General features: G+C 52.0%; 1 protein-coding gene across 2 annotated transcripts; it reads left to right on the top strand.

Moving 5' to 3' along the window:
- On the top strand, window positions 1-21,497 carry kpnb3 (karyopherin (importin) beta 3). 2 transcript variants are annotated; one of them, XM_084447015.1, is made up of 26 exons: window positions 1-144; window positions 2,164-2,244; window positions 4,526-4,718; window positions 5,485-5,587; window positions 5,662-5,758; window positions 7,211-7,315; window positions 7,742-7,864; window positions 8,731-8,851; window positions 10,176-10,263; window positions 10,381-10,487; window positions 11,281-11,405; window positions 11,663-11,752; window positions 12,150-12,323; window positions 12,818-13,036; window positions 13,687-13,770; window positions 14,113-14,245; window positions 14,576-14,697; window positions 16,311-16,407; window positions 16,625-16,797; window positions 17,335-17,446; window positions 17,537-17,592; window positions 17,973-18,095; window positions 20,127-20,346; window positions 20,529-20,757; window positions 20,873-21,014; window positions 21,364-21,497. In XM_084447015.1, the coding sequence occupies exons 1-26, from the start codon at window positions 67-69 to the stop codon at window positions 21,448-21,450; spliced, it is 3,282 nt and encodes a 1,093-aa protein (XP_084303141.1). In that variant the 5' UTR covers window positions 1-66; the 3' UTR covers window positions 21,451-21,497. The 2 variants fall into 2 exon arrangements, with proteins under 2 accessions (XP_084303141.1, XP_084303142.1); XM_084447016.1 differs by lacking the exons at window positions 1-144; window positions 2,164-2,244; window positions 4,526-4,718; ... (1 more) ...; window positions 5,662-5,758; window positions 7,211-7,315 and adding an exon at window positions 7,397-7,411.
- Window positions 21,498-23,320: the final 1,823 nt, after the last annotated feature.

Here is a 23,320-nt window from a genome sequence, read left to right as displayed (position 1 = left end):
CGCAACGTCTGCCGGCTCACCTTTCCGCCTTCCCTCTTGGCTGATCTCTTTCTGGATCTCGCTGCGATGGCGGAGCAACAGCAGTTCTACCTCTTGCTGGGCAATCTCATGAGCCCTGACAACAACGTCAGGAAACAGTCTGAGGTAACTTACCTTAATATAACGTTACCGTGAAATCCGGCGGAGCGCTAGCTTGCTAACGTAGACTCGAGCTTGGGTTCATCCATCCCACCCCACGTGTGCAGCCGAGGGGTACGGGAACGGTGGGCTTGGGTCCTGTAGTGGTGGACCTGCTAATGCTAGGCTAGCTGGTAGTGTGCTAGCTGGTAGTGTGCTAGCTAGCTAGCATACACAGGCACGAGGACCGGGTACTGACGGAGACGTCTTCTGTCCAGTCAGTATCGCTAGCTAGCTAACTAAAGTGAGCAAAAAGTGAGCTAGTCAGCTAGTAAAGGCCGCAACAGCTAATCTTATTAGTAGGTAGTTGCTAGCTAGCTCCTAGCATTAGCCACTCACACATGCGTATTGTCTTATTACCACGCCACAGATTGATTAAAATCTGTGAGCTAACATTTGTTGGCCAAATAACGTTCCAGTTGGCTAGTTAGCCAGCCAGCTAACAGCACGGCCGACAAGATTTTGCTTCGAATAAAAAAAGTTAGCTTAGGGCCTGTCCTGTTCTCGTTAGTGATAACTTGCAATGCCAGCTTAGCTGCTAGATCTCACGTTAAGTTGGTTTGCTTGCTAATTAACGTGATAACGTTACAATTTCAAGATACACTGGTCTCGTTCCTGCGCACAAATGGTCGTTGGCAAGTTGGCTAGCTAGGGGAGCTAGCAAGTGGTTGGCTAATTTGCAACTTGTTTAAGCATGCAGGCCTTGGGCATCAGAACAGGACAGGTCCATGTGTGTGTAGTTGGCAGCTTCTTGTTGACTAGCTAGCCAATTAATCTGAAGAGACCGTATCACACGACGCTTTCAGAGAATTGAGCTTTTGTACCCAATGTCCGGGGTGACAGCGATCATTCACCTTCTTTGAACTCGTACTGTGATCATAGGTAGCTTTGCTAGATAAGTGTATGTTTCTAATAGCCAGCTATCCAGATAAGTGTATGTTTCTAATAGCCAGCTATCCAGATAAGTGTATGTTTCTAATAGCCAGCTATCCAAGCGAAATACGAGCTAGGAATCCGCTTTGCATGATTGCGGATGCTTCTCCATCGCATCCAGACAGTGGCTGCGGATGTTGAATCTTCTCACCCTCATGTCCATCCAGTGGTCAGCACTTTACTGTGGGAGAGACAATGAGCGTCGGCCGATGGCTAAACCCACCGGAATCCTTTTGTCACACAGACCGACATGAAATCTGCCCTGGCTTAACGTGAGGACAGGAAGTGAAAGTCCATAAGAGTAATGTCAACGCCTTAGTTTGCCTCAGCAAGTTAAGTTTAAACAATATCACCCCTGGGCATCAATAAATTATCTTTGAGTGTGTGGTAGTTAACAAGTAATGAATTACTCTGAATAACATTGATAGTGTAGCATAAAGCCCCTCGAAGTCACCTCTTTACTAAACCCAACCAAGATTTTGTTTTTTAAAGGAACTAACTACAATTGTTTTTAGCAGCCTGGTGGATAAAGTTGGAACAAGGGCTGTTAAAATGAACAAGTGCTCTTTCCCACAAACGGAATCCAACTGTGGTCAGACCAGCCCCACCAGGCATCCAGCCCAAGCATTCGTCACATTATGAGCCCCACCAGCGAGATGCTTGTCATCTTACTATTTAGAACTGCTCAACTAATAGCCCTGGTGCCCCAGCCTCTCCTGCTCTCCCACAGTAGCCAGAGTTCCACACCTTTCATAATCCTTATCCCAGAATGCATCTGATGGCTGTGGTCAAAGTCTGAGAATAAGTGTGTTGTGCCGGTGTGTCTTGCCGGATTGGACCGCCGTTGAGATGAACCAATGTGGCAGGAAATCCACCCCCCCTTCCCATCAAGGAGATCCATATAGGACATTTTTTGGTGCCGGTTTCCAAGACTGCGCAACCAGTGACTTAAAACTGCATAACCATTTCAGTTGCTGTGGCCGACTCCCAATCCAAACACCACCACAATCAAACTCCTCGCAAAATGATCTCACTGTGATTTCTCTCCGTCAGGAAACCTATGAAGGCGTCCCAGGACCCACGAAGATCACCTTCCTACTGCAGGCCATCCGGGATGCCTCTGCTGCCGAGGAGGTACCCTAACCCTAACCCCGACCCCCAACAGCTTGCTAGTTCCTGAGCTGTACCAGTCAGATGAGTTCAGTCACCTAGACGGTAGGGCTGGGCCATACAAGATACAATTAAATATGATATTTTCCACTGTCCGAACAATATCGATATACCACAATATGTGAGGAAAAAAAAAAAAAAGGATCCCATTTTAGTCGCCCTTATGCAAGTGCTTTTTTCACTAATTTGAGAGTTTTTTTTTTTTTTGAGCTACAGATCAGATCTTGATAGTGTCTTTAATTAACAATATGCATTTTTTAAGTTAAAAATGACATTACTTTTATGCAGCCCTTAAAACATATGGCAAACATAAAACATACTTACGCCATATTATGATATCCAAAGTCTAAGACAATATCTTCTTCATAGCGGTGTGTGTATATATTGCTCACCCTGAGTAGACGGTGGTTCACGCTGCTGAGGTAGAAGCATGCGCAGTCCCACATTTCTCTGGAGGGCAATGCGAGTGTGGTAAACAGATGTGCCGTTGTCTCAGTTCTCACGAGTTCTGATTAAGTCATGTTGTGGCTGCTGTTACTTGTTTTTACTCTAGTTTTAATGGGCGATATTGAAGATGTGGTTTTCTTATGGTTGGATGCAGCCTGGCCACTTGCTCTTCCACCACCTGTAATCACATCAAGATCAACAATGGAAATAAGTCTGGGACTTGGTTGTGCCACCCTGACGAGGCCTTTTAAGCTATGATGTAATCATTTGTGGTCTTAATTTTTCTATTGTCAAATAAAACTAAACTAAAAATTGCACAAATATTCTGACGAAATGAAATATAATAAGATATTTTCTAGCTTGCTGAAACAGTGTCACAGCCCCAAGTTTGATGTTGTCATAGAGACAATCAGCCACGCGTCTGCAAGTTACCATGGAGATGATCAGACACTTCGCTGATGTATAAATGCTAAATGTTGGTCGACTTTTTTTCTGTAGACGGACATTTGTCGCACGACACTTGTGGAGTATAAATGAAGCGTTGGTGCGAGTCATGATCCTGACTTAGTCAGGGTGCGTTTGCTCAACATCCGCCTGCCCCCCCCCCCGGACGTCCCCCTGATGTCCCCCTGACGCCCCCCCCGCCCCATGACTGAGTATTTTTAGCCCTGTGAAACGGGAGCGGGCCTCTTCACACAGAGCGGCCTCCTCCTACCAGGGATGCTTCCATGGGCTCTTAGCTTCATATTATGCAACGCGTCGTAAACATGGGCAGGAGGAGAGGTTCATGGGAGCAGACGCACGTTGCTTCTTTACACATTACTGACAGACAGGAGGCTGTGGTTAGGGTCAGGGTCATGTGTGGTTAGGGTCAGGGTCATGTATGGTTAGGGTCAGGGTCATGTATGGTTAGGGTCAGGGTCATGTATGGTTAGGGTCAGGGTCATGTGTGGTTAGGGTCAGGGTCATGTATGGTTAGGGTCAGGGTCATGTGTGGTTAGGGTCAGGGTCATGTGTGGTAAGGGTCAGGGTCATGTGTGGTCAGGGTCACGTGTGGTTAGGGTCAGGGTCATGTGTGGTTAGGGTCAGGGTCATGTGTGGTTAGGGTCAGGGTCATGTGTGGTCAGGGTCATGTGTGGTCAGGGTCATGTGGTTAGGGTCAGGGTCATGTGTGGTTAGGGTCAGGGTCATGTGTGGTAAGGGTCAGGGTCATGTGTGGTTAGGGTCAGGGTCATGTGTGGTCAGGGTCGTGTGGTTAGGGTCAGGGTCATGTGTGGTCAGGGTCATGTGTGGTTAGGGTCAGGGTCATGTGTGGTCAGGGTCGTGTGGTTAGGGTCAGGGTCATGTGTGGTTAGGGTCAGGGTCATGTGTGGTTGGGGTTAGGGTCATGTGTGGTCAGGGTCGTGTGGTTAGGGTCAGGGTCATGTGTGGTTAGGGTCAGGGTCATGTGTGGTCAGGGTCGTGTGGTTAGGGTCAGGGTCATGTGTGGTTAGGGTCAGGGTCATGTGTGGTTAGGGTCAGGGTCATGTGTGGTTAGGGTCAGGGTCATGTGTGGTTAGGGTCAGGGTCATGTGTGGTTAGGGTCAGGGTCATGTGTGGTTAGGGTCAGGGTCATGTGTGGTTAGGGTCGTGTGGTTAGGGTCAGGGTCATGTGTGGTTAGGGTCAGGGTCATGTGTGGTTGGGGTTAGGGTCATGTGTGGTTAGGGTCAGGGTCATGTGTGGTCAGGGTCGTGTGGTTAGGGTCAGGGTCATGTGTGGTTAGGGTCAGGGTCATGCGTGTCCCCTCCGTGTGTCCAGGTCAAGCAGATGGCGGCCGTGCTGCTGCGGAGGCTGATGTCGTCCTCGTTCGAGGAGGTCTACCCCGGCCTGACGCAGGACATGCAGACGGCCATCAAGACGGAGCTGCTGACCAGCATCCAGTCCGAGACGTCGCCCAACATCCGTAAGAAGGTGTGCGACATCGCTGCCGAGCTCTCCCGCAATCTCATCGGTATGTTGGACGAGTGTGGAAGTGTTACCTTTTTGTGCGTGGCTGACCAGCCGCGCAGCTAGTATAGCGTTTGTCGGGTTATCCCTCCCTCCCTTACTCCCTCCCTTACTCCCTCCCTCCCTCCCTTACTCCCTCCCTCCCTCCCTTACTCCCTCCCTCCCTCCCTTACTCTGGACTATATTGGCCTGCACCTCTCCACAAGAGGCAGTAGTCCCAGCACACCAAAATCAAGGACGACACCAAAATCAACCCGCCGATCTCCACTGCACAAGTAGAGTAGTGGTCAGTGCATTGGACTCCCACCTGGGAGACCGGGGTTCAAGACCCGGTGGGGATGACTTTATGGGACTATACCCCAAACCTCCACATGTTCATCCTTTCACTCCAACCTTTACCCCTTGCCTTATAGGTCAGATCCTGTCCCAACCCCAACACTTATTCTAACCCCAATTAATGTTATGGATTAGCATTGGAAGCGTTGGAACTTCCAAACTGGTCACAGCTTGCACCCCAGGGTGCCTCCTCCCATAAGGCCTGACCACGCCTCGTTCAGACGCACAAGATTGACTCAGCAAAACGGGACAGTCTTCTCCTGACTCAGTCCCTTATAGTGCAACCCCCCAAGCAGATTCAATGAATTTAAACACAAAAAAATAGTGTATTGGGCCTTTCACTGTGCAATAATTCAAGTTGTTTAATTATGACTCGTGTCCATTTTCGTGACGTTATTCTGTTTGTTGACTCGTTGGTTGAATTCTTTCTGTAGACGACGACGGTAACAACCAGTGGCCGGAGCTGCTGAAGTTCCTGTTTGACTCGGTGAACTCCACCAGCGTGGGCCTGCGCGAGGCCGCGCTGCACATCTTCTGGTGAGTCGGAACCGCGCCGCCGCCGGGTCTGAACCGGAGCCGGACCAGCGGGTTAACGGTCTTGTGAATTACAGGAACTTCCCCGGGATCTTCGGCAACCAGCAGCAGCACTACATGGACGTGATCAAGCGCATGCTGGTGCAGTGCATGCAGGACCAGGACCACCCGCAGGTGAGCGCCTAACCCTAACCAGGACCACCCTAACCAGGACCACCCTAACCAGGACCACCCTAACCCTAACCAGGACCACCCTAACCCTAACCAGGACCATCCTAACCCTAACCAGGACCACCCTAACCCTAACCAGGACCACCCTAACCCTAACCAGGACCACCCTAACCCTAACCAGGACCACCCTAACCCTAACCAGGACCATCCTAACCCTAACCAGGACCACCCTAACCAGGACCACCTTAACCCTAACCAGGACCACCCTAACCAGGACCACCCTAACCCTAACCAGGACCACCCTAACCAGCACCACCCTAACCAGGACCACCCTAACCAGGACCACCCTAACCCTAACCAGGACCACCCTAACCCTAACCAGGACCACCCTAACCAGGACCACCCTAACCAGGACCACCCTAACCAGGACCACCCTAACCAGGACCACCCTAACCCTAACCAGGACCACCCACAGATGAGCACCCGTAGATCCTCCTCTAACGCTGACTCTCTCCTCTCCCCCGTAGATCCTCCTCTAACGCTGACTCTCTCCTCTCCCCCGTAGATCCTCCTCTAACGCTGACTCTCTCCTCTCCCCCGTAGATCCTCCTCTAACGCTGACTCTCTCCTCTCCCCCGTAGATCCTCCTCTAACGCTGACTCTCTCCTCTCCCCCGTAGATCCTCCTCTAACTCTGACTCTCTCCTCGCCCCCGTAGATCCTCCTCTAACGCTGACTCCTCTCCCCCGTAGATCCTCCTCTAACTCTGACTCTCTCCTCCACCCGTAGATCCTCCTCTAACGCTGACTCTCTCCTCTCCCCCGTAGATCCTCCTCTAACGCTGACTCTCTCCTCTCCCCCGTAGATCCTCCTCTAACTCTGACTCTCTCCTCTCCCCTGTAGATCCTCCTCTAACGCTGACTCTCTCCTCTCCCCCGTAGATCCTCTAACTCTGACTCTCTCCTCTCCCCTGTAGATCGTCCTCTAACTCTGACTCTCTCCTCTCCCCCGTAGATCCTCCTCTAACGCTGACTCTCTCCTCTCCCCCGTAGATCCTCCTCTAACGCTGACTCTCTCCTCTCCCCCGTAGATCCTCCTCTAACGCTGACTCTCTCCTCTCCCCCGTAGATCCTCCTCTAACGCTGACTCTCCTCTCCCCAGTAGATCCTCCTCTGACTCTCTCCTCTCCCCAGTAGATCCTCCTCTGACTCTCTCCTCTCCCCCGTAGATCCTCCTCTAACGCTGACTCTCTCCTCTCCCCCGTAGATCCTCCTCTAACTCTGACTCTCTCCTCTCCCCTGTAGATCCTCCTCTAACGCTGACTCTCTCCTCTCCCCCGTAGATCCTCCTCTAACTCTGACTCTCTCCTCTCCCCCGTAGATCCTCCTCTAACGCTGACTCTCTCCTCTCCCCCGTAGATCCTCCTCTAACGCTGACTCTCTCCTCTCCCCCGTAGATCCGGACCCTGGCCGCCCGCGCCGCCGCCTCCTTCGTGCTGTCCAACGAGGGCAACCCGGCGCTGCTCAAACACTTCTCTGACCTGCTGCCAGGCATCCTGCAGGTCAGTCTCTCTCTATAGATCAGCTCACTGCTGCCAGGCATCCTGCAGGTCAGTCTCTCTCTATAGATCAGCTCACTGCTGCCGGGCATCCTGCAGGTCAGTCTCTCTCTATAGATCAGCTCACTGTGAGGGGTCAGGTCACTGAACCTGCTGCATCGAACACCTGATGAGTTTCTCCGTGTCACTGAGGCAGGAGAGCTACTGCTGGTCTGAGATGTACTGCTGCCCTTTCCTCCTCAATAACCGATCATATGCATTTCTCTGATAATTCTTTGATAAATAATTGCCTCTTTTCATGAAATTCATTGAAATATTGCGTAATAGACTGCCAGATTTAGTGAATAAGTAGTGCAAATGCTGTTGAGTGGTAGTATGTATGGCTGGTTCTTCTCTCCAAGCGGTTTCTCCTGCTGTGTTTCTGTGAAGGCGGTGAATGAGTCGAGCTACCAGGGTGACGACTCTGTGCTCAAGTCCCTGGTGGAGATCGCAGACACGGCGCCCAAGTACCTGCGCCCCAATCTGGAGGCCACGCTGCAGCTCAGCCTGAAGGTGAGAGAGACACTCACACTGGAGCACACTACAGGCTCCCTGGAGCACACTACAGGCCTCTCTGAGCACACTACAGGCTCCCTGGAGCACACTACAGGCTCCCTGGAGCACACTACAGGCTCCCCGGAGCACACTACAGGCTCCCTGGAGCACACTACGGCCTCTCTAGAGCACTACAGGCTCCCTGGAGCACACTACAGGCTCCCTGGAGCACACTACAGGCTCCCCGGAGCACACTACAGGCTCCCCGGAGCACACTACAGGCTCCCCGGAGCACACTACAGGCTCCCCGGAGCACACTACAGGCTCCCTGGAGCACACTACAGTCTCCCTGGAGCACACTACAGGCTCCCTGAAGCACACTACAGGCCTCTCTGAGCACCCTTTCTAGTTCTTATTTAGTATTGTCCGGTCATGTGGACGGATCTGTGTTTTTCAAGGTGAATAATCTTTCATTTGCTAGTGTAGCTTAATTGATTACAATAACAGTCCTTTGTTGCAGCTCTGCTAATATTCACTGTGCAGTTTGATGACATGTTGTCCACCTCTCAGCTGGATGCTCATGTTCTTCATGGTGCAGTTTGATGACATGTTGTCCACCTCTCAGCTGGATGCTCATGTTCTTCATGGTGCAGTTTGATGACATGTTGTCCACCTCTCAGCTGGATGCTCATGTTCTTCATGGTGCAGTTTGATGACATGTTGTCCACCTCTCAGCTGGATGCTCATGTTCTTCATGGTGCAGTTTGATGACATGTTGTCCACCTCTCAGCTGGATGCTCATGTTCTTCATGGTGCAGTTTGATGACATGTTGTCCACCTCTCAGCTGAATGCTCATGCTCTTCTTCATGGTGGTCTTCCCCAGCTGTGCGCCGACACCAGCCTGACCAACATGCAGAGGCAGCTGGCCCTGGAGGTCATCGTCACGCTGTCAGAGACGGCCGCAGCCATGCTGAGGAAACACACGGCCATCGTGGCTCAGAGCGGTGGGTTCCTGGGCCGGGGGGCACACCTGGGGGGGGGCACACCTGACTTATCAGGCTTAGTAAGGACCTGGGGGGGGGGGCACACCTGACTTATCAGGCTTAGTAAGGACCTGGGGGGGGGGCACCTGACTTATCAGGCTTAGTTGGGACCTGGGGGGGGGGCACACCTGACTTATCAGGCTTAGTTAGGACCTGGGGGGGGGGCACACCTGACTTATCAGGTTTAGTAAGGACCTGGGGGGGGGGGGGCACACCTGACTTATCAGGCTTAGTTGGGACCTGGGGGGGGGGGGCACCTGACTTATCAGGTTTAGTAAGGACCTGGGGGGGGGGGGGCACACCTGACTTATCAGGCTTAGTTAGGACCTGGGGGGGGGGGCACACCTGACTTATCAGGTTTAGTAAGGACCTGGGGGGGGGGGGGGCACACCTGACTTATCAGGCTTAGTTGGGACCTGGGGGGGGGGGGGCACCTGACTTATCAGGCTTAGTTGGGACCTTGGGGGGGGGGGGGGGGCACACCTGACTTATCAGGCTTAGTTGGGACCTGGGGGGGGGGGGGGGGGGCACACCTGACTTATCAGGCTTAGTTAGGACCTGGGGGGGGGGGGGGCACACCTGACTTATCAGGCTTAGTTAGGACCTGGGGGGGGGGGGCACACCTGACTTATCAGGCTTAGTTAGGACCTGGGGGGGGGGCACACCTGACTTATCAGGCTTAGTTAGGACCTGGGGGGGGGGCACACCTGACTTATCAGGCTTAGTTAGGACCTGGGGGGGGGGGGGGGCACACCTGACTTATCAGGCTTAGTTAGGACCTGGGGGGGGGGGCACACCTGACTTATCAGGCTTAGTTAGGACCTGGGGGGGGGGGGCACACCTGACTTATCAGGCTTAGTTGGGACCTGGGGGGGGGGGCACACCTGACTTATCAGGCTTAGTTAGGACCTGGGGGGGGGGGGGCACACCTGACTTATCAGGCTTAGTTAGGACCTGGGGGGGCGCACCTGACTTATCAGGCTTAGTTAGGACCTGGGGGGGCACACCTGACTTATCAGGCTTAGTTAGGACCTGGGGGGGGGGGGCACACCTGACTTATCAGGCTTAGTTAGGACCTGGGGGGGGGGCACACCTGACTTATCAGGCTTAGTTAGGACCTGGGGGGGGGCACACCTAACTTATCAGGCTTAGTTAGGACCTGGGGGGGCACACCTGACTTATCAGGCTTAGTTAGGACCTGGGGGGCACACCTAGCTTAGCTTACCGTGCGTGTGTGTGTCTGCGCCTCCTCATGGTGTGTGGGGGGATGTTTTCTGGTGATCAGTGCCCCAGATGCTGGCCATGATGGTGGACCTGGAGGAGGACGAGGAGTGGGCCCTGGCCGACGAGCTGGAGGACGATGACTTTGACAGGTACACACTACAGGACAGGAACACCGCACCTGTGTGTGTGTGTGTGTGTGTGCGCGCGCGTGTGTGTGTCCCTCCCTCCCTCCCTCCCCTGAGGTTGTGTGTGTTCTGTGGTCACAGTAACGCCGTAGCTGGAGAAAGCGCCCTGGACAGAATCGCCTGTGGGCTGGGGGGGAAGATCGTTCTCCCCATGATCAAACAGCACATCATGCAAATGCTGCAGAACCGTGAGTACACACACACACACACGCTGTACAACACACACACACGCTGTACAACACACACACACAACTGTACAACACATACACACAGACTATATAACACACGCTGTACAACACCCACGCGCTATACAGGCACAGCGTGTAGTGGTTCTGTGGTCTTCTGCGGGTGGGTTTGGCCCCTGTAATAACAGCTGTGGGTTTGGCCCCTGTAATAACAGCTGTGGGTTTGGCCCCTGTAATAACAGCTGTGGGTTTGGCCCCTGTAATAACCGCTGTGGGTTTGGCCCCTGTAATAACAGCCGTGGGTTTGGCCCCTGTAATAACAGCTGTGGGTTTGGCCCCTGTAATAACAGCTGTGGGTTTGTCCCCTGTAATAACAGCCGTGGGTTTGGCCCCTGTAATAACCGCTGTGGGTTTGGCCCCTGTAATAACAGCTGTGGGTTTGGCCCCTGTAATAACAGCCGTGGGTTTGGCCCCTGTAATAACAGCTGTGGGTTTGGCCCCTGTAATAACAGCTGTGGGTTTGGCCCCTGTAATAACAGCTGTGGGTTTGGCCCCTGTAATAACAGCTGTGGGTTTGGCCCCTGTAATAACAGCCGTGTGTTTGGCCCCTGTAATAACAGCTGTGGGTTTGGCCCCTGTAATAACAGCCGTGGGTTTGGCCCCTGTAATAACAGCTGTGGGTTTGGCCCCTGTAATAACAGCCGTGGGTTTGGCCCCTGTAATAACAGCTGTGGGTTTGGCCCCTGTAATAACCGCTGTGGGTTTGGCCCCTGTAATAACAGCCGTGTCTCCCCAGCGGACTGGAAGTATCGGCACGCCGGCCTCATGGCGCTGTCGGCCATAGGAGAGGGCTGCCATCAGCAGATGGAGGCCATCCTCAACGAGATCGTTAGCTTCGTCCTGCTGTTCTGTCAAGATCCGGTGAGCTCCACAAACGGCCTCGTTATCAAGCATGGCCTCGTAGACCGCGACGGAACATCTAGTGAATCAAATACAAACAGCCATGGATTCAGGACGTCAGCTCAGCATGACTTGTCTTTCTGTAAAAGCTCTACAGACAGTCGACACTATCATTGATTTAAATTCTGAATAATCATCTGAACTGGTGCCATGTTAGTTGGGGTCTCTGTCTCCACACAACGTCACGCTGTGATTAACCCCCCCCCCCCCCCCCCCAGCACCCGCGGGTTCGCTACGCTGCGTGCAACGCCATTGGACAGATGGCCACAGACTTCGCCCCCACCTTCCAAAAGAAATTCCACGATAAGGTATTGTACCCTGCCCCCTACAGAATCTCCACAACCCTATTTTTATAGTGTGGAAACGACCGCTGGTTCTGGCTGACCGCTGGTCCCTGACTGACCGCTGGTCCTGACTGACCGCTGGTCCTGACTGACCGCTGGTCCCGACTGACCGCTGGTCCCGACTGACCGCTGGTCCCGACTGACCGCTGGTCCCGACTGACCGCTGGTCCCGACTGACCGCTGGTCCCGACTGACCGCTGGTTCCGGCTGACCGCTGGTTCTGGCTGACCGCTGGTTCTGGCTGACCGCTGGTCCCTGACTGACTGCTGGTCCCTGACTGACCGCTGCTCCCTGACTGACCGCTGGTCCCTGGCTGACCGCTGGTCCTGACTGACCGCTGGTCCCTCTGCCCTGGCTGCAGGTGATCTCGGCGCTGCTTCAGACCATGGAGGACCAGACCAACCCGCGTGTCCAGGCCCACGCCGCCGCCGCCCTCATCAACTTCACAGAGGACTGCCCCAAGTCGCTGCTCGTCCCCTACCTGGACAGCCTGGTGCAGCACCTCCACGTCATCATGGTGGCCAAACTACAGGAGGTCAGCTCACACTGTCTGGAGTGTGTGTGTGTGCGTGCGTGCGTGCGTGCGTGCGTGCGTGCGTGCGTGCGCGCGTCCTGGTAAATTATTTATTGAGATTGTTTCAACTTGGTGAGATGGATATGACCATTACCAACAGATCTTAATATAGAGGAGTGGAGCCACACTTTTCCAGATACGCACCAATCAGCTCAATAGAGTTGGGTTATTAACCGGGTTATTAACCGGGTTATTAACCGGGTTATTATGGCGCTAATGTGGGGCGCTTTAAACAACCAGACTTGGAGACGAAGTTGAATTGAGTCTCTTCAACATTTAAAAATAACAAAACTACAACGGTACGTCTGATGGTGCCACACATGAACAGCTGGTCGCCCCACTTCCTCAACTCCCAGAATCCCCCACTCTGAACTCTGCAGTCTCTGGTGAATGTGTCTATATTGTCCCTGTATTGTTGGTCACCACACTAATCCCGTTCCCCCCTGGACCCTCAGCTGATCCAGAAGGGGACCAAGCTGGTTCTGGAGCAGGTGGTGACGTCCATCGCGTCGGTGGCGGACACGGCGGAGGAGCGCTTCGTCCCGTACTACGACCTGTTCATGCCGTCGCTCAAGCACATCGTGGAGAACGCGGTGCAGAAGGAGCTCCGTCTGCTCCGTGGGAAGACCATCGAGTGCATCAGCCTCATCGGCCTGGCCGTGGGCAAGGAGAAGGTGCGCACGCCACCCCCCGAACCGGCGCCGGCTCCTCGCCACGTCACACACCAATAGTTCTACCTCCTGCTTTGTTGCATGCACTCAGAATGCACAGATTTCCTTTTAGGAGAGCATTGTGGGTAGCCCGGCTTCACCGCCGTCCCCAGGCCAAAACAAACGTTTAAGGTCTGGAGTTTATTTTCCATTTCCGAGGAGCGTTATCACGTGGGTTAGTCGCCGTATCGGCTTATCAATCAGGGCCAGGAGGGCGGGGCCAGGCTCTCAGGTGTTGGTCAGGAGGGCGGGGCCAGGCTGTGTTCTATTAGTTTATATGATATATTTATTATATTTGTTATGTTAGTTCATATTTATTATGTGTTATTATTGTGTTAGTTCATATTTATTATGTGTTATTATTGTGTGTGAGTTCATATTTATTATATGTTATTATTGTGTTAGTTCATATTTATTGTTATTATTGTGTTAGTTCATATTTATTGTTATAATCGTTATTTCATATTTATGTGTTATTATTGTGTGTTGGTTCATATTTATTATATGTGTTATTATTGTTAGTTCATATTTATTATGTGTTATTATTGTTAGTTCATATTTATTATATGTGTTATTATTGTTAGTTTATATTTATTATGTGTTATTATTGTTAGTTCATGCCGGACGCCTCGGCGGTGATGCAGCTGCTCCTGAAGACGCAGACGGACTTCAACGACCTGGAGGATGACGACCCGCAGGCAAGACGCTCTGATTGGCTGATGCATCAACCAGTGTTACGCTCTGACTGGCTGATGCATCAACCACTGTTACGCTCTGACTGGCTGATGCATCAACCAGTGTTACATGTGCTGGTTGCATGTTTTTGTGCTCCGAAATGTTTTTTTTTTTTTTTTGTGGTGTCAGTGTTTGTTGTAAGGTTAATTTGCGTGTGTGTGGTGTGCGTGCGTGTGTGTGGGTGTATGTATGCGTGTGGGTGTGTGTGGTGTGTGCGTGTGTGGGTGTGTGTGTGTGTGTGTGTGTGTGTGTGTGTGTGTGTGTGTGTGTGTGCGTGTGTATGTGTGTGTGTGCGTGTGGTGCAGATCTCCTACATGATATCCGCCTGGGCGCGGATGTGTAAGATCCTGGGGAAGGAGTTCCAGCAGTACCTCCCCGTGGTCATGGGCCCCCTCATGAAGACGGCCTCCATCAAGCCAGAGGTGGCCCTGCTGGACAGTGAGTGGACATGTTTCACCACATGCCTTCATCCAAACACACTCAGAACATCTGGGAAGAGGAAATGAGACTGTCTGTTCATCCCATCAACGTTAGTAAAGAAGGGAAGAAGACAAGTCTTCATATATTTACATGCATGCAAACGTGTGTGCGTGCGTGTGTGTGCGTATGTGTGCGCGCGTGCGTGTGTGTGTGTGTTACCTCATCCAGTACAGGTAGTATCCATGAGGATCCACCTTCAGGGTGACAGCAGGCTTTAGCTCTGTGGACTAACACACACAAACACACACAGTGAACCCTTGTTGCGTGCCCCCCCCCCCCCCCCCCCAGCCCAGGACATGGAGAACATGTCGGAGGACGACGGCTGGGAGTTTGTGAACCTGGGAGACCAGCAGAGCTTCGGCATCAAGACCGCCGGCCTGGAGGAGAAGTCCACGGCCTGCCAGATGCTGGTGAGACCGGCGCGGTCTGAGAGATGACTGCCCCAGTCTACCATCCCAGTCTAGAGAGATGACTGCCCCAGTCTAGAGGGATGACTGCCCCAGTCTAGAGAGATGACTGCCCCAGTCTAGAGGGATGACTGCCCCAGTCTAGAGGGATGACTGCCCCAGTCTAGAGGGATGACTGCCCCAGTCTAGAGGGATGACTGCCCCAGTCTAGAGAGATGACTGCCCCAGTCTAGAGAGATGACTGCCCCAGTCTACCATCCCAGTCTAGAGAGATGACTGCCCCAGTCTAGAGAGATGACTGCCCCAGTCTACCATCCCAGTCTAGAGAGATGACTGCCCCAGTCTACCACCCCAGTCTAGAGAGATGACTGCCCCAGTCTACCACCCCAGTCTAGAGAGATGACTGCCCCAGTCTACCACCCCAGTCTAGAGAGATGACTGCCCCAGTCTACCACCCCAGTCTAGAGAGATGACTGCCCCAGTCTAGAGAGATGACTGCCCCAGTCTAGAGAGATGACTGCCCCAGTCTAGAGAGATGACTGCCCCAGTCTAGAGAGGTGACTGCCCCAGTCTAGAGAGATGACTGCCCCAGTCTAGAGAGATGACTGCCCCAGTCTACCACCCCAGTCTAGAGAGATGACTGCCCCAGTCTACCACCCCAGTCTAGAGAGATGACTGCCCCAGTCTAGAGAGATGACTGCCCCAGTCTAGAGAGATGACTGCCCCAGTCTAGAGAGATGACTGCCCCAGTCTAGAGAGGTGACTGCCCCAGTCTAGAGAGATGACTGCCCCAGTCTACCACCCCAGTCTAGAGAGATGACTGCCCCAGTCTACCACCCCAGTCTAGAGAGATGACTGCCCCAGTCTAGAGAGATGACTGCCCCAGTGTACCATCCCAGTCTAGAGAGATGACTGCCCCAGTCTACCATCCCAGTCTAGAGAGATGACTGCCCCAGTCTACCACCCCAGTCTAGAGAGATGACTGCCCCAGTCTAGAGAGATGACTGCCCCAGTCTAGAGAGATGACTGCCCCAGTCTACCACCCCAGTCTAGAGAGATGACTGCCCCAGTCTAGAGAGATGACTGCCCCAGTCTAGAGAGATGACTGCCCCAGTCTAGAGAGATGACTGCCCCAGTCTAGAGAGATGACTGCCCCAGTCTAGAGAGATGACTGCCCCAGTCTAGAGAGATGACTGCCCCAGTCTACCACCCCAGTCTAGAGAGATGACTGCCCCAGTCTACCACCCCAGTCTAGAGAGATGACTGCCCCAGTCTACCATCCCAGTCTATAGAGCTGGTTTTAGCCTTGAAACACGACTGACGTGGTCCTTATTATTTAGACTTTGAATAGAATCAGAAACATTTATTGCCATGTTAGTTTGTCATACTAGGAATTTCTTTCGGTCGTGGTGCATAACATTGAGACAACGTTGGACAGGGTGCAGGACGAGACAAGACAGTGCAAAGACAGGACAATGGAAATTAGAACAAAAATACGAATGTAAAAAAATAAAAACTATCAAAAAGTGAGTGCAGTCAGTGTGTGTATATGTGTGTGTATATATACAGCGTGTATTACACACATTGAAGTGAATTTGCTGGTGTTCTGTCTGCAGGTGTGCTACGCCAAGGAGCTGAAGGAGGGCTTTGTGGAGTACACTGAGCAGGTGGTCAAGCTCATGGTGCCTCTGCTCAAATTCTACTTCCACGACGATATCCTTCCTGTTGGACCGCGCAGCGTAGTTAACCATCATCTCTGCTCACTTTAATAACAGCTGTTTGATAACTGGGTGTTTGTAACGACATGTGGCGTGCATGTGAAGCAGCGTGCTTGAGAGGAGTGAATGTGAATGAGACCTGGTGTGGTTCTGTGGTCCCTGGTGTGGTTCTGTGGTCCCTGGTGTGGTTCTGTGGTCCTTGACTGGTCCACGCGTGCGGGTGGCGGCGGCGGAGTCCATGCCCCTGCTGCTGGAGTGTGCGCGGGTCCGAGGGCCGGAGTACCTGACCCAGATGTGGCACTTCATGTGTGATGCCCTCATTAAGTCCATCGGCACAGAACCAGACTCTGACGTCCTGTCAGAAATCATGCATTCATTCGCCAAGGTTAGTCTCACTCGCTCACTCGCTCACTCACTCACTCACACACACACACACACACACACACACACACACACACACACACACACTCACTCACTCACTCACTCACTCACTCACTCACTCACTCACTCACTCACTCACTCACTCACTCACTCTCTCTCTCTCATTCTCTCTCTTACTCTCTCTCTCTCATCCTCACTCTCTCACTCTCTCTCTCATTCTCTCTCACACTCTCACACTCTCTCTCTCTCATATTAAATAAAGCAACTGGAACCAGTAAATCTTTTTATTTTTTATTTTTTAGATTTATTGTTCTTTACATGTTCCTGCTTCAATGGTAACTAAGGGAGAAATAGTGGTTTGAGATATATAATTCCATAGGGGCTCTACCTGGGTGGTCTCTGTGTAGATAACAACACCGCCAGCGACTCTATAGCGTCGGCATTTGAACATGATGTGAGGATCTGAACCAGACAATGTTTTCACATGAAAAAGACCATGAGGCTTCATCTACTCTAACCTGTCCCTCCTCTCGTCCTCCAGTGCGTTGAGCTGATGGGCGACGGCTGCCTGAACAACGAGCACTTTGAGGAGCTGGGAGGGATCCTGAAGGGCAAACTGGAGGAGCACTTTAAGAACCAGGAGCTGAGACAAGGTGAGCATCGGCCCCGTCGGCCCCTTCACCCAAACCCACCAGCCTGGCGGGAACCCTGACTGACCCATTGACCTCCCATGTTCTCCTCAGGCAAACGCCAAGACGAGGACTACGACGAGCAGGTGGAAGAGTCGTTACAGGATGAAGTAAGAGCTCTGCTGACTCTACCTTTCATTCATGTTTGATTAGTGGGAGTGGGGCTCTCATTGGATGAACTTGTTTTAAAGCAAACTGATTGGACAGCTGAATATCAAACAAAAGCACAACCCAAGCACAGCAGAAGAAGAGAAGGCTTGCGATCCAATAGCATTATTTGAATATTGGGGTGGTTGATTTGTGTCGGATGAATTCTAGTGACAGTTTTCTCAACAAACACCCGACACTTTTCTTCAAACCTTAGCTCTTTGCAGATGTAAATCTAATTCTCATTTCAGAATTCTCTTGCATGAGTTTGCACATGTGACCTGTCCTTTCCCCGTGTTTTGAGAAGGTTTCCTACCCTGTGGTTTGTCTTGTGTGTCTACAGGATGAAAACGATGTGTACATACTGACCAAAGTGTCAGACATTTTGCACTCTGTGTTCAGCAGTTACAAGGAGAAAGTGCTGCCCTGGTTTGAGCAGCTCCTGCAGCTCATAGTCAACCTCATTGTGAGTATTTCATTGGCCAGGGAGCCCTGACCCGGAGGAAAATGCCTTTCCTGATTGGTTCAGTTTCATCCAGTTAAACTAGAATGATTAATCACTGTATGAAATGAGGTAACCAGTTTAGAATACATGGATGGCCCACTGCAGTCACGGGACCGAGCTGTAACGGTCTCTGAAACGCCCGACCGGTCAGTCTCAATCCCAGCTGTAACGGTCTCTGAAACGCCCGACCGGTCAGTCTCAATCCCAGCTGTAACGGTCTCTGAAACTCCCGACCGGTCAGTCTCAATCCCAGCTGTAACGGTCTCAAACGCCCGACCGGTCAGTCTCAATCCCAGCTGTAACGGTCTCTGAAACGCCCGACCGGTCAGTCTCAATCCCAGCTGTAACGGTCTCTGAAACTCCCGACCGGTCAGTCTCAATCCCAGCTGTAACGGTCTCAAACGCCCGACCGGTCAGTCTCAATCCCAGCTGTAACGGTCTCAAACGCCCGACCGGTCAGTCTCAATCCCAGCTGTAACGGTCGCTGAAACGCCCGACCGGTCAGTCTCAATCCCAGCTGTAACAGTCTCTGAAACGCCCGACCGGTCAGTCTCAATCCCAGCTGTAACGGTCTCTGAAACGCCCGACCAGTCAGTCTCAATCCCAGCTGTAACGCTCTCTGAAACGCCCGACCGGTCAGTCTCAATCCCAGCTGTAACGCTCTCTGAAACGCCCGACCGGTCAGTCTCAATCCCAGCTGTAACGCTCTCTGAAACGCCCAACCGGTCAGTCTCAATCCCAGCTGTAACGGTCTCAAACGCCCGACCGGTCAGTCTCAATCCCAGCTGTAACGGTCTCTGAAACGCCCGACCGGTCAGTCTCAATCCCAGCTGTAACAGTCTCTGAAACGCCCGACCGGTCAGTCTCAATCCCAGCTGTAACGCTCTCTGTAACGCCCGACCGGTCAGTCTCAATCCCAGCTGTAACGCTCTCTGAAACGCCCGACCGGTCAGTCTCAATCTCAGCTGTAACAGTCTCTGAAACGCCCGACCGGTCAGTCTCAATCCCAGCTGTAACGGTCTCTGAAACTCCCGACCGGTCAGTCTCAATCCCAGCTGTAACGCTCTCTGAAACGCCCGACCGGTCAGTCTCAATCCCAGCTGTAACAGTCTCTGAAACGCCCGACCGGTCAGTCTCAATCCCAGCTGTAACGGTCTCTGAAACTCCCGACCGGTCAGTCTCAATCCCAGCTGTAACGGTCTCAAACGCCCGACCAGTCAGTCTCAATGCCAGCTGTAACGGTCTCTGAAACTCCCGACCGGTCAGTCTCAATCCCAGCTGTAACGGTCTCTGAAACTCCCGACCGGTCAGTCTCAATCCCAGCTGTAACGGTCTCAAACGCCCGACCGGTCAGTCTCAATCCCAGCTGTAACGGTCTCAAACGCCCGACTGGTCAGTCTCAATCCCAGCTGTAACGCTCTCTGAAACGCCCGACGGGTCAGTCTCAATCCCAGCTGTAACGCTCTCTGAAACGCCCGACCGGTCAGTCTCAATCCCAGCTGCTGCTGGAGGACATGTTGGGCAGCTGTCAGTTTTCATAAATGAAAGTCCCCATGCCAAATCCCAATACCCCCCCTTAGCCCTATCCCCCAGCTTTGGGCCCAGTCCTAATACTCCCCCTTAACTAGCCCCTAGGTTTGGAGTGCCCTCGACTGGGTAGTGGCTCTTCAGAACGGAGCCACAAGGGACAGGGGTTGAAATCTTTACCTAAGAAATGGGACCCCACTCCTTCAATCTGAATTTTATTAGTTGCCTGATTTTCTGTGGAGTCGCTGGGATGTAACAGTATGATTACTGTTATGTAATGTTGCCGATTGAACGTCCATTAGCCCTCGATATCCCCCCCTAGCCCTAGAAGCTAATAGGAATGGGACACTACCCTACGCGGGAACGCGCAAAATGTAGGGGAAGGGCCAAGGGGGGGTATTAGAATTGGGCCCCAGTCTTGACGAGCGCTGGCTGACGTACTGGTCTGTTCTGTCCGTGGCTCAGTGTCCTAACAGGCCCTGGGCGGACAGGCAGTGGGGTCTGTGCATCTTTGACGACGTGGTGGAGCACTGCAGCCCTTCGTCCTTCAAATACGCTGAGTACTTCATCCGGCCGATGCTCCAGGCCCTGTGTGACAGCAGCCCCGAGGTCAGGCAGGCGGCGGCCTATGGCGTGGGGGTCATGGCCCAGTACGGAGGAGACGGCTACAGACCCTTCTGCACTGGTACTGACCGCTTCATCACACGGCATCAAGTCTCATCTGTCATCAACTCTGCTAGCGGGTTCACTCACTCCGTGTCTCTCTCTTTCCCTCTCTCTCCCCCCCCCCCCTCTCTCCCCCCCCCCCTCTCTCTCTCTCCCTCTCTCTCTCTCTCTCTCTCTCTCTCTCTCTCTCTCTCTCTCTAGAGGCCATCCCCCTCCTGGTAGGGGTGATCCAGGCTGTGGAAGCCAGGGCAAAGGAGAACGTCAACGCCACAGAGAACTGCATCTCAGCCGTGGGCAAGGTGATGAGGTACAGGCCTGAGTGTGCCAACGTCAACGAGATTCTGCCCCACTGGCTGTCCTGGCTGCCCCTCAACGAGGACAAGGAGGAGGCCGTGCACACCTTTGACTTCCTGTGTGACCTTATTGAAAGGTGAAGGGCTCATGACTCGTGACTTTCCTCCAGAGTTGCGTTTCCCTCCTCGGGTGTCTAGTTGTGTTTGTTGTCTTCCTTCTCCCTCTGAAGTCTTTTTTTTGTCTCCTCACAGCAACAATCCTATCGTCCTCGGTCCAGATAACTCCAATCTTCCCAAGATCTTTGTCATCATCGCCGACGGAGTCTCCAGTGAGTCAGTGAAGAGTGAGGACGCTTGCAGTCAGCGTTTGGCAAACGTCATCCGTCAAGTACAGGTGAGTTTATTTATTTTTATATACATTGCGAGTTTGTGATTCTTATGTCTAATTTATTATGCATACATTTTCAATATCTGTAAATGTATTTCAAATGTAAAGAATTTGTCTCTACTGATGGCACTTTCAAGATACGTGGGTCTCAAGATTTCCCTGTATGAATAAAAATATTAAATGGGTGCCCACATAATAAAAAATGTCATATATAGTCGACTTTGGCATTAATTATTAGTTTCCTCCATATGGTGGAGCATCAAGAGAGACTACACAAGAACCGAGTCAGAAATCACATTAATATCACTGAAACGCTGGTCTGCAGTGCTAACCTGTCTTGTATACTGCCCCCTAGGTTTCTGGAGGACTGTGGACACAGTGCGTATCGACACTAAACGAGACGCAGCAGAAAGCCATCCAGGACCTCCTCAACACAGCTTGAGCCACTTAACCCCCCACCCCACCCCCAACCCCACCCCCTCTCCAAAAGCAAGACCATGTATAAACATCTAGCTCCTGGATATGTGAATCCTCCTCCTGTATTCTTCACCCCGCTGGGGGTCTGTAGTGTGAGTGTGAGCGTGGACTTCCTGTCTGTAGTGTGAGTGTGAGCGTGGACTTCCTGTCTGTAGTGTGAGTGTGAGCGTGGACTTGTCTGGCCGTGGCGCCCTCCCCTCCCGCACTCCGCTAACCAACTAGCGACTAGCGTGACCATCAGAGGACAGCCTCCGCCCCACCCCAGAGAGGACAGCCTCCGCCCCTCCCCAGAGAGGACAGCCTCCACCCCTCCCCAAAGAGGACAGCCTCCACCCCTCCCCAGAGAGGACAGCCTCCACCCCTCCCCAAAGCCTGTTGATATCCCAACGAAGCCAACTTTCTCTACCCAGCGGAGCGTCATCGGACCTCACTTGTGTGAAGGGAAGGAAAGTCCCAGATCCTGCTCTCCATCCTCTTCACTTCATTCTGGTTTTATTAAAAGTGACTTCTTTTTTTTTCTTCTTTTTTTTAAACACCCTTTCCAGTATCCTTTACTGATCTAGATTTGTGGGAATCACACGTCATGCTATCCAGAATAAACTCATCGGACTGTCGACGCGGTTGGACCAGGGAGGAAGGAGACTATTGTGTGGAGGAATTTATCAAGGTGTGAGGCAAGCGGCGTACATGTGACGATCACTTCCTGTCGTCTCACGGCCTTCTTCTGTCTCGGCTTTTGTTTTTGTTTCATTGTACTGACGCGTCCCCAGTGTCTGCCTAGAGGGAACCTGTCATCTGTACACCATGGCCAGGGGTGTAGTGGTGACTGTAGAAGTGGATATATTCTGTAACAGCAGATATTATGAAATTGTTCCATTCTTCCATCGGTGGTGGATAGGAAGTGGGTATATTGTGGGTAAACCGGCGTACCCGCGCCCGCGCTGCTGGCCATGGCTCAAGTATGTTTGACTAACAGCATGTGTGTCAGTGGCTAACTCACTCCTTGAAATAAACAATAGTTAGAAATTACATCATTGGTGTCTTGGAGATTTCAACCCCCAACCTAAGGTGCTCTCCTCCCTAAGGGGTGGAAGCCCTGACATGAGCTAAACATGAGAGGAATGGGTAGGTTTGGTATTTGAATGAATTGGACTCCTTCTATACCAGGACAGTTAAAGGTTATCTTTGCTGCCACCTTCAAAGAATCTCACCAATGTGCAGGTAAAAGACATGTAGAAGGAACATAGGTTTTGTACAATATATGTAGACCTACTATCTGCTAATATTTTGGTTTAGAGCCGTTGGAGCCCTCCAGGGATTTCATGGAATTAACAAAATAACAATAAAATTCTAAAATGTGTGCGTCTTATAAATAATACATACTGTATACACTATATGGCCCTTTTGGTTTGTTGATTGGTTGGTTGAATAGAATAACAATTTCACTTTCATATCCTCGGAAATGCATCGTCCCTCAACATGGCAACAGATGAGGTTCAGTCAACACAACACAGTATCACATAATAGGTTCAAGGTGTCTTGATTTACTGAGTAAACGATTTTTTACTCAAAAGGTGTTTCTAAACGTTAATACTAGAGAGCAGGTGTAGATGGGACTCGCCAACGAACACATGACCACCGAAAGGCGAGCAGCAGGCTGTTTACTGACCACTTCAGCCACTACAACGACCCCTGATTGTGTGTGTGTGATGTCGCCGCTCACGTCTGTAGTTGTGTCACTTGCTGTGGTGAATTAAAGACCCCTCGAGGTCCCACATTATACACAGCGAGCCTAGCTGGTCAAACTGAGTCCAACTGTATTCGGGAATCATCAG

This window comes from Borostomias antarcticus, assembly GCF_949987555.1.
Source record: "Borostomias antarcticus genome assembly, chromosome: 12".
In the NCBI taxonomy this organism is placed as follows: domain Eukaryota; kingdom Metazoa; phylum Chordata; class Actinopteri; order Stomiiformes; family Stomiidae; genus Borostomias; species Borostomias antarcticus.
This window is presented reverse-complemented; position numbering and strand designations above follow the sequence as displayed.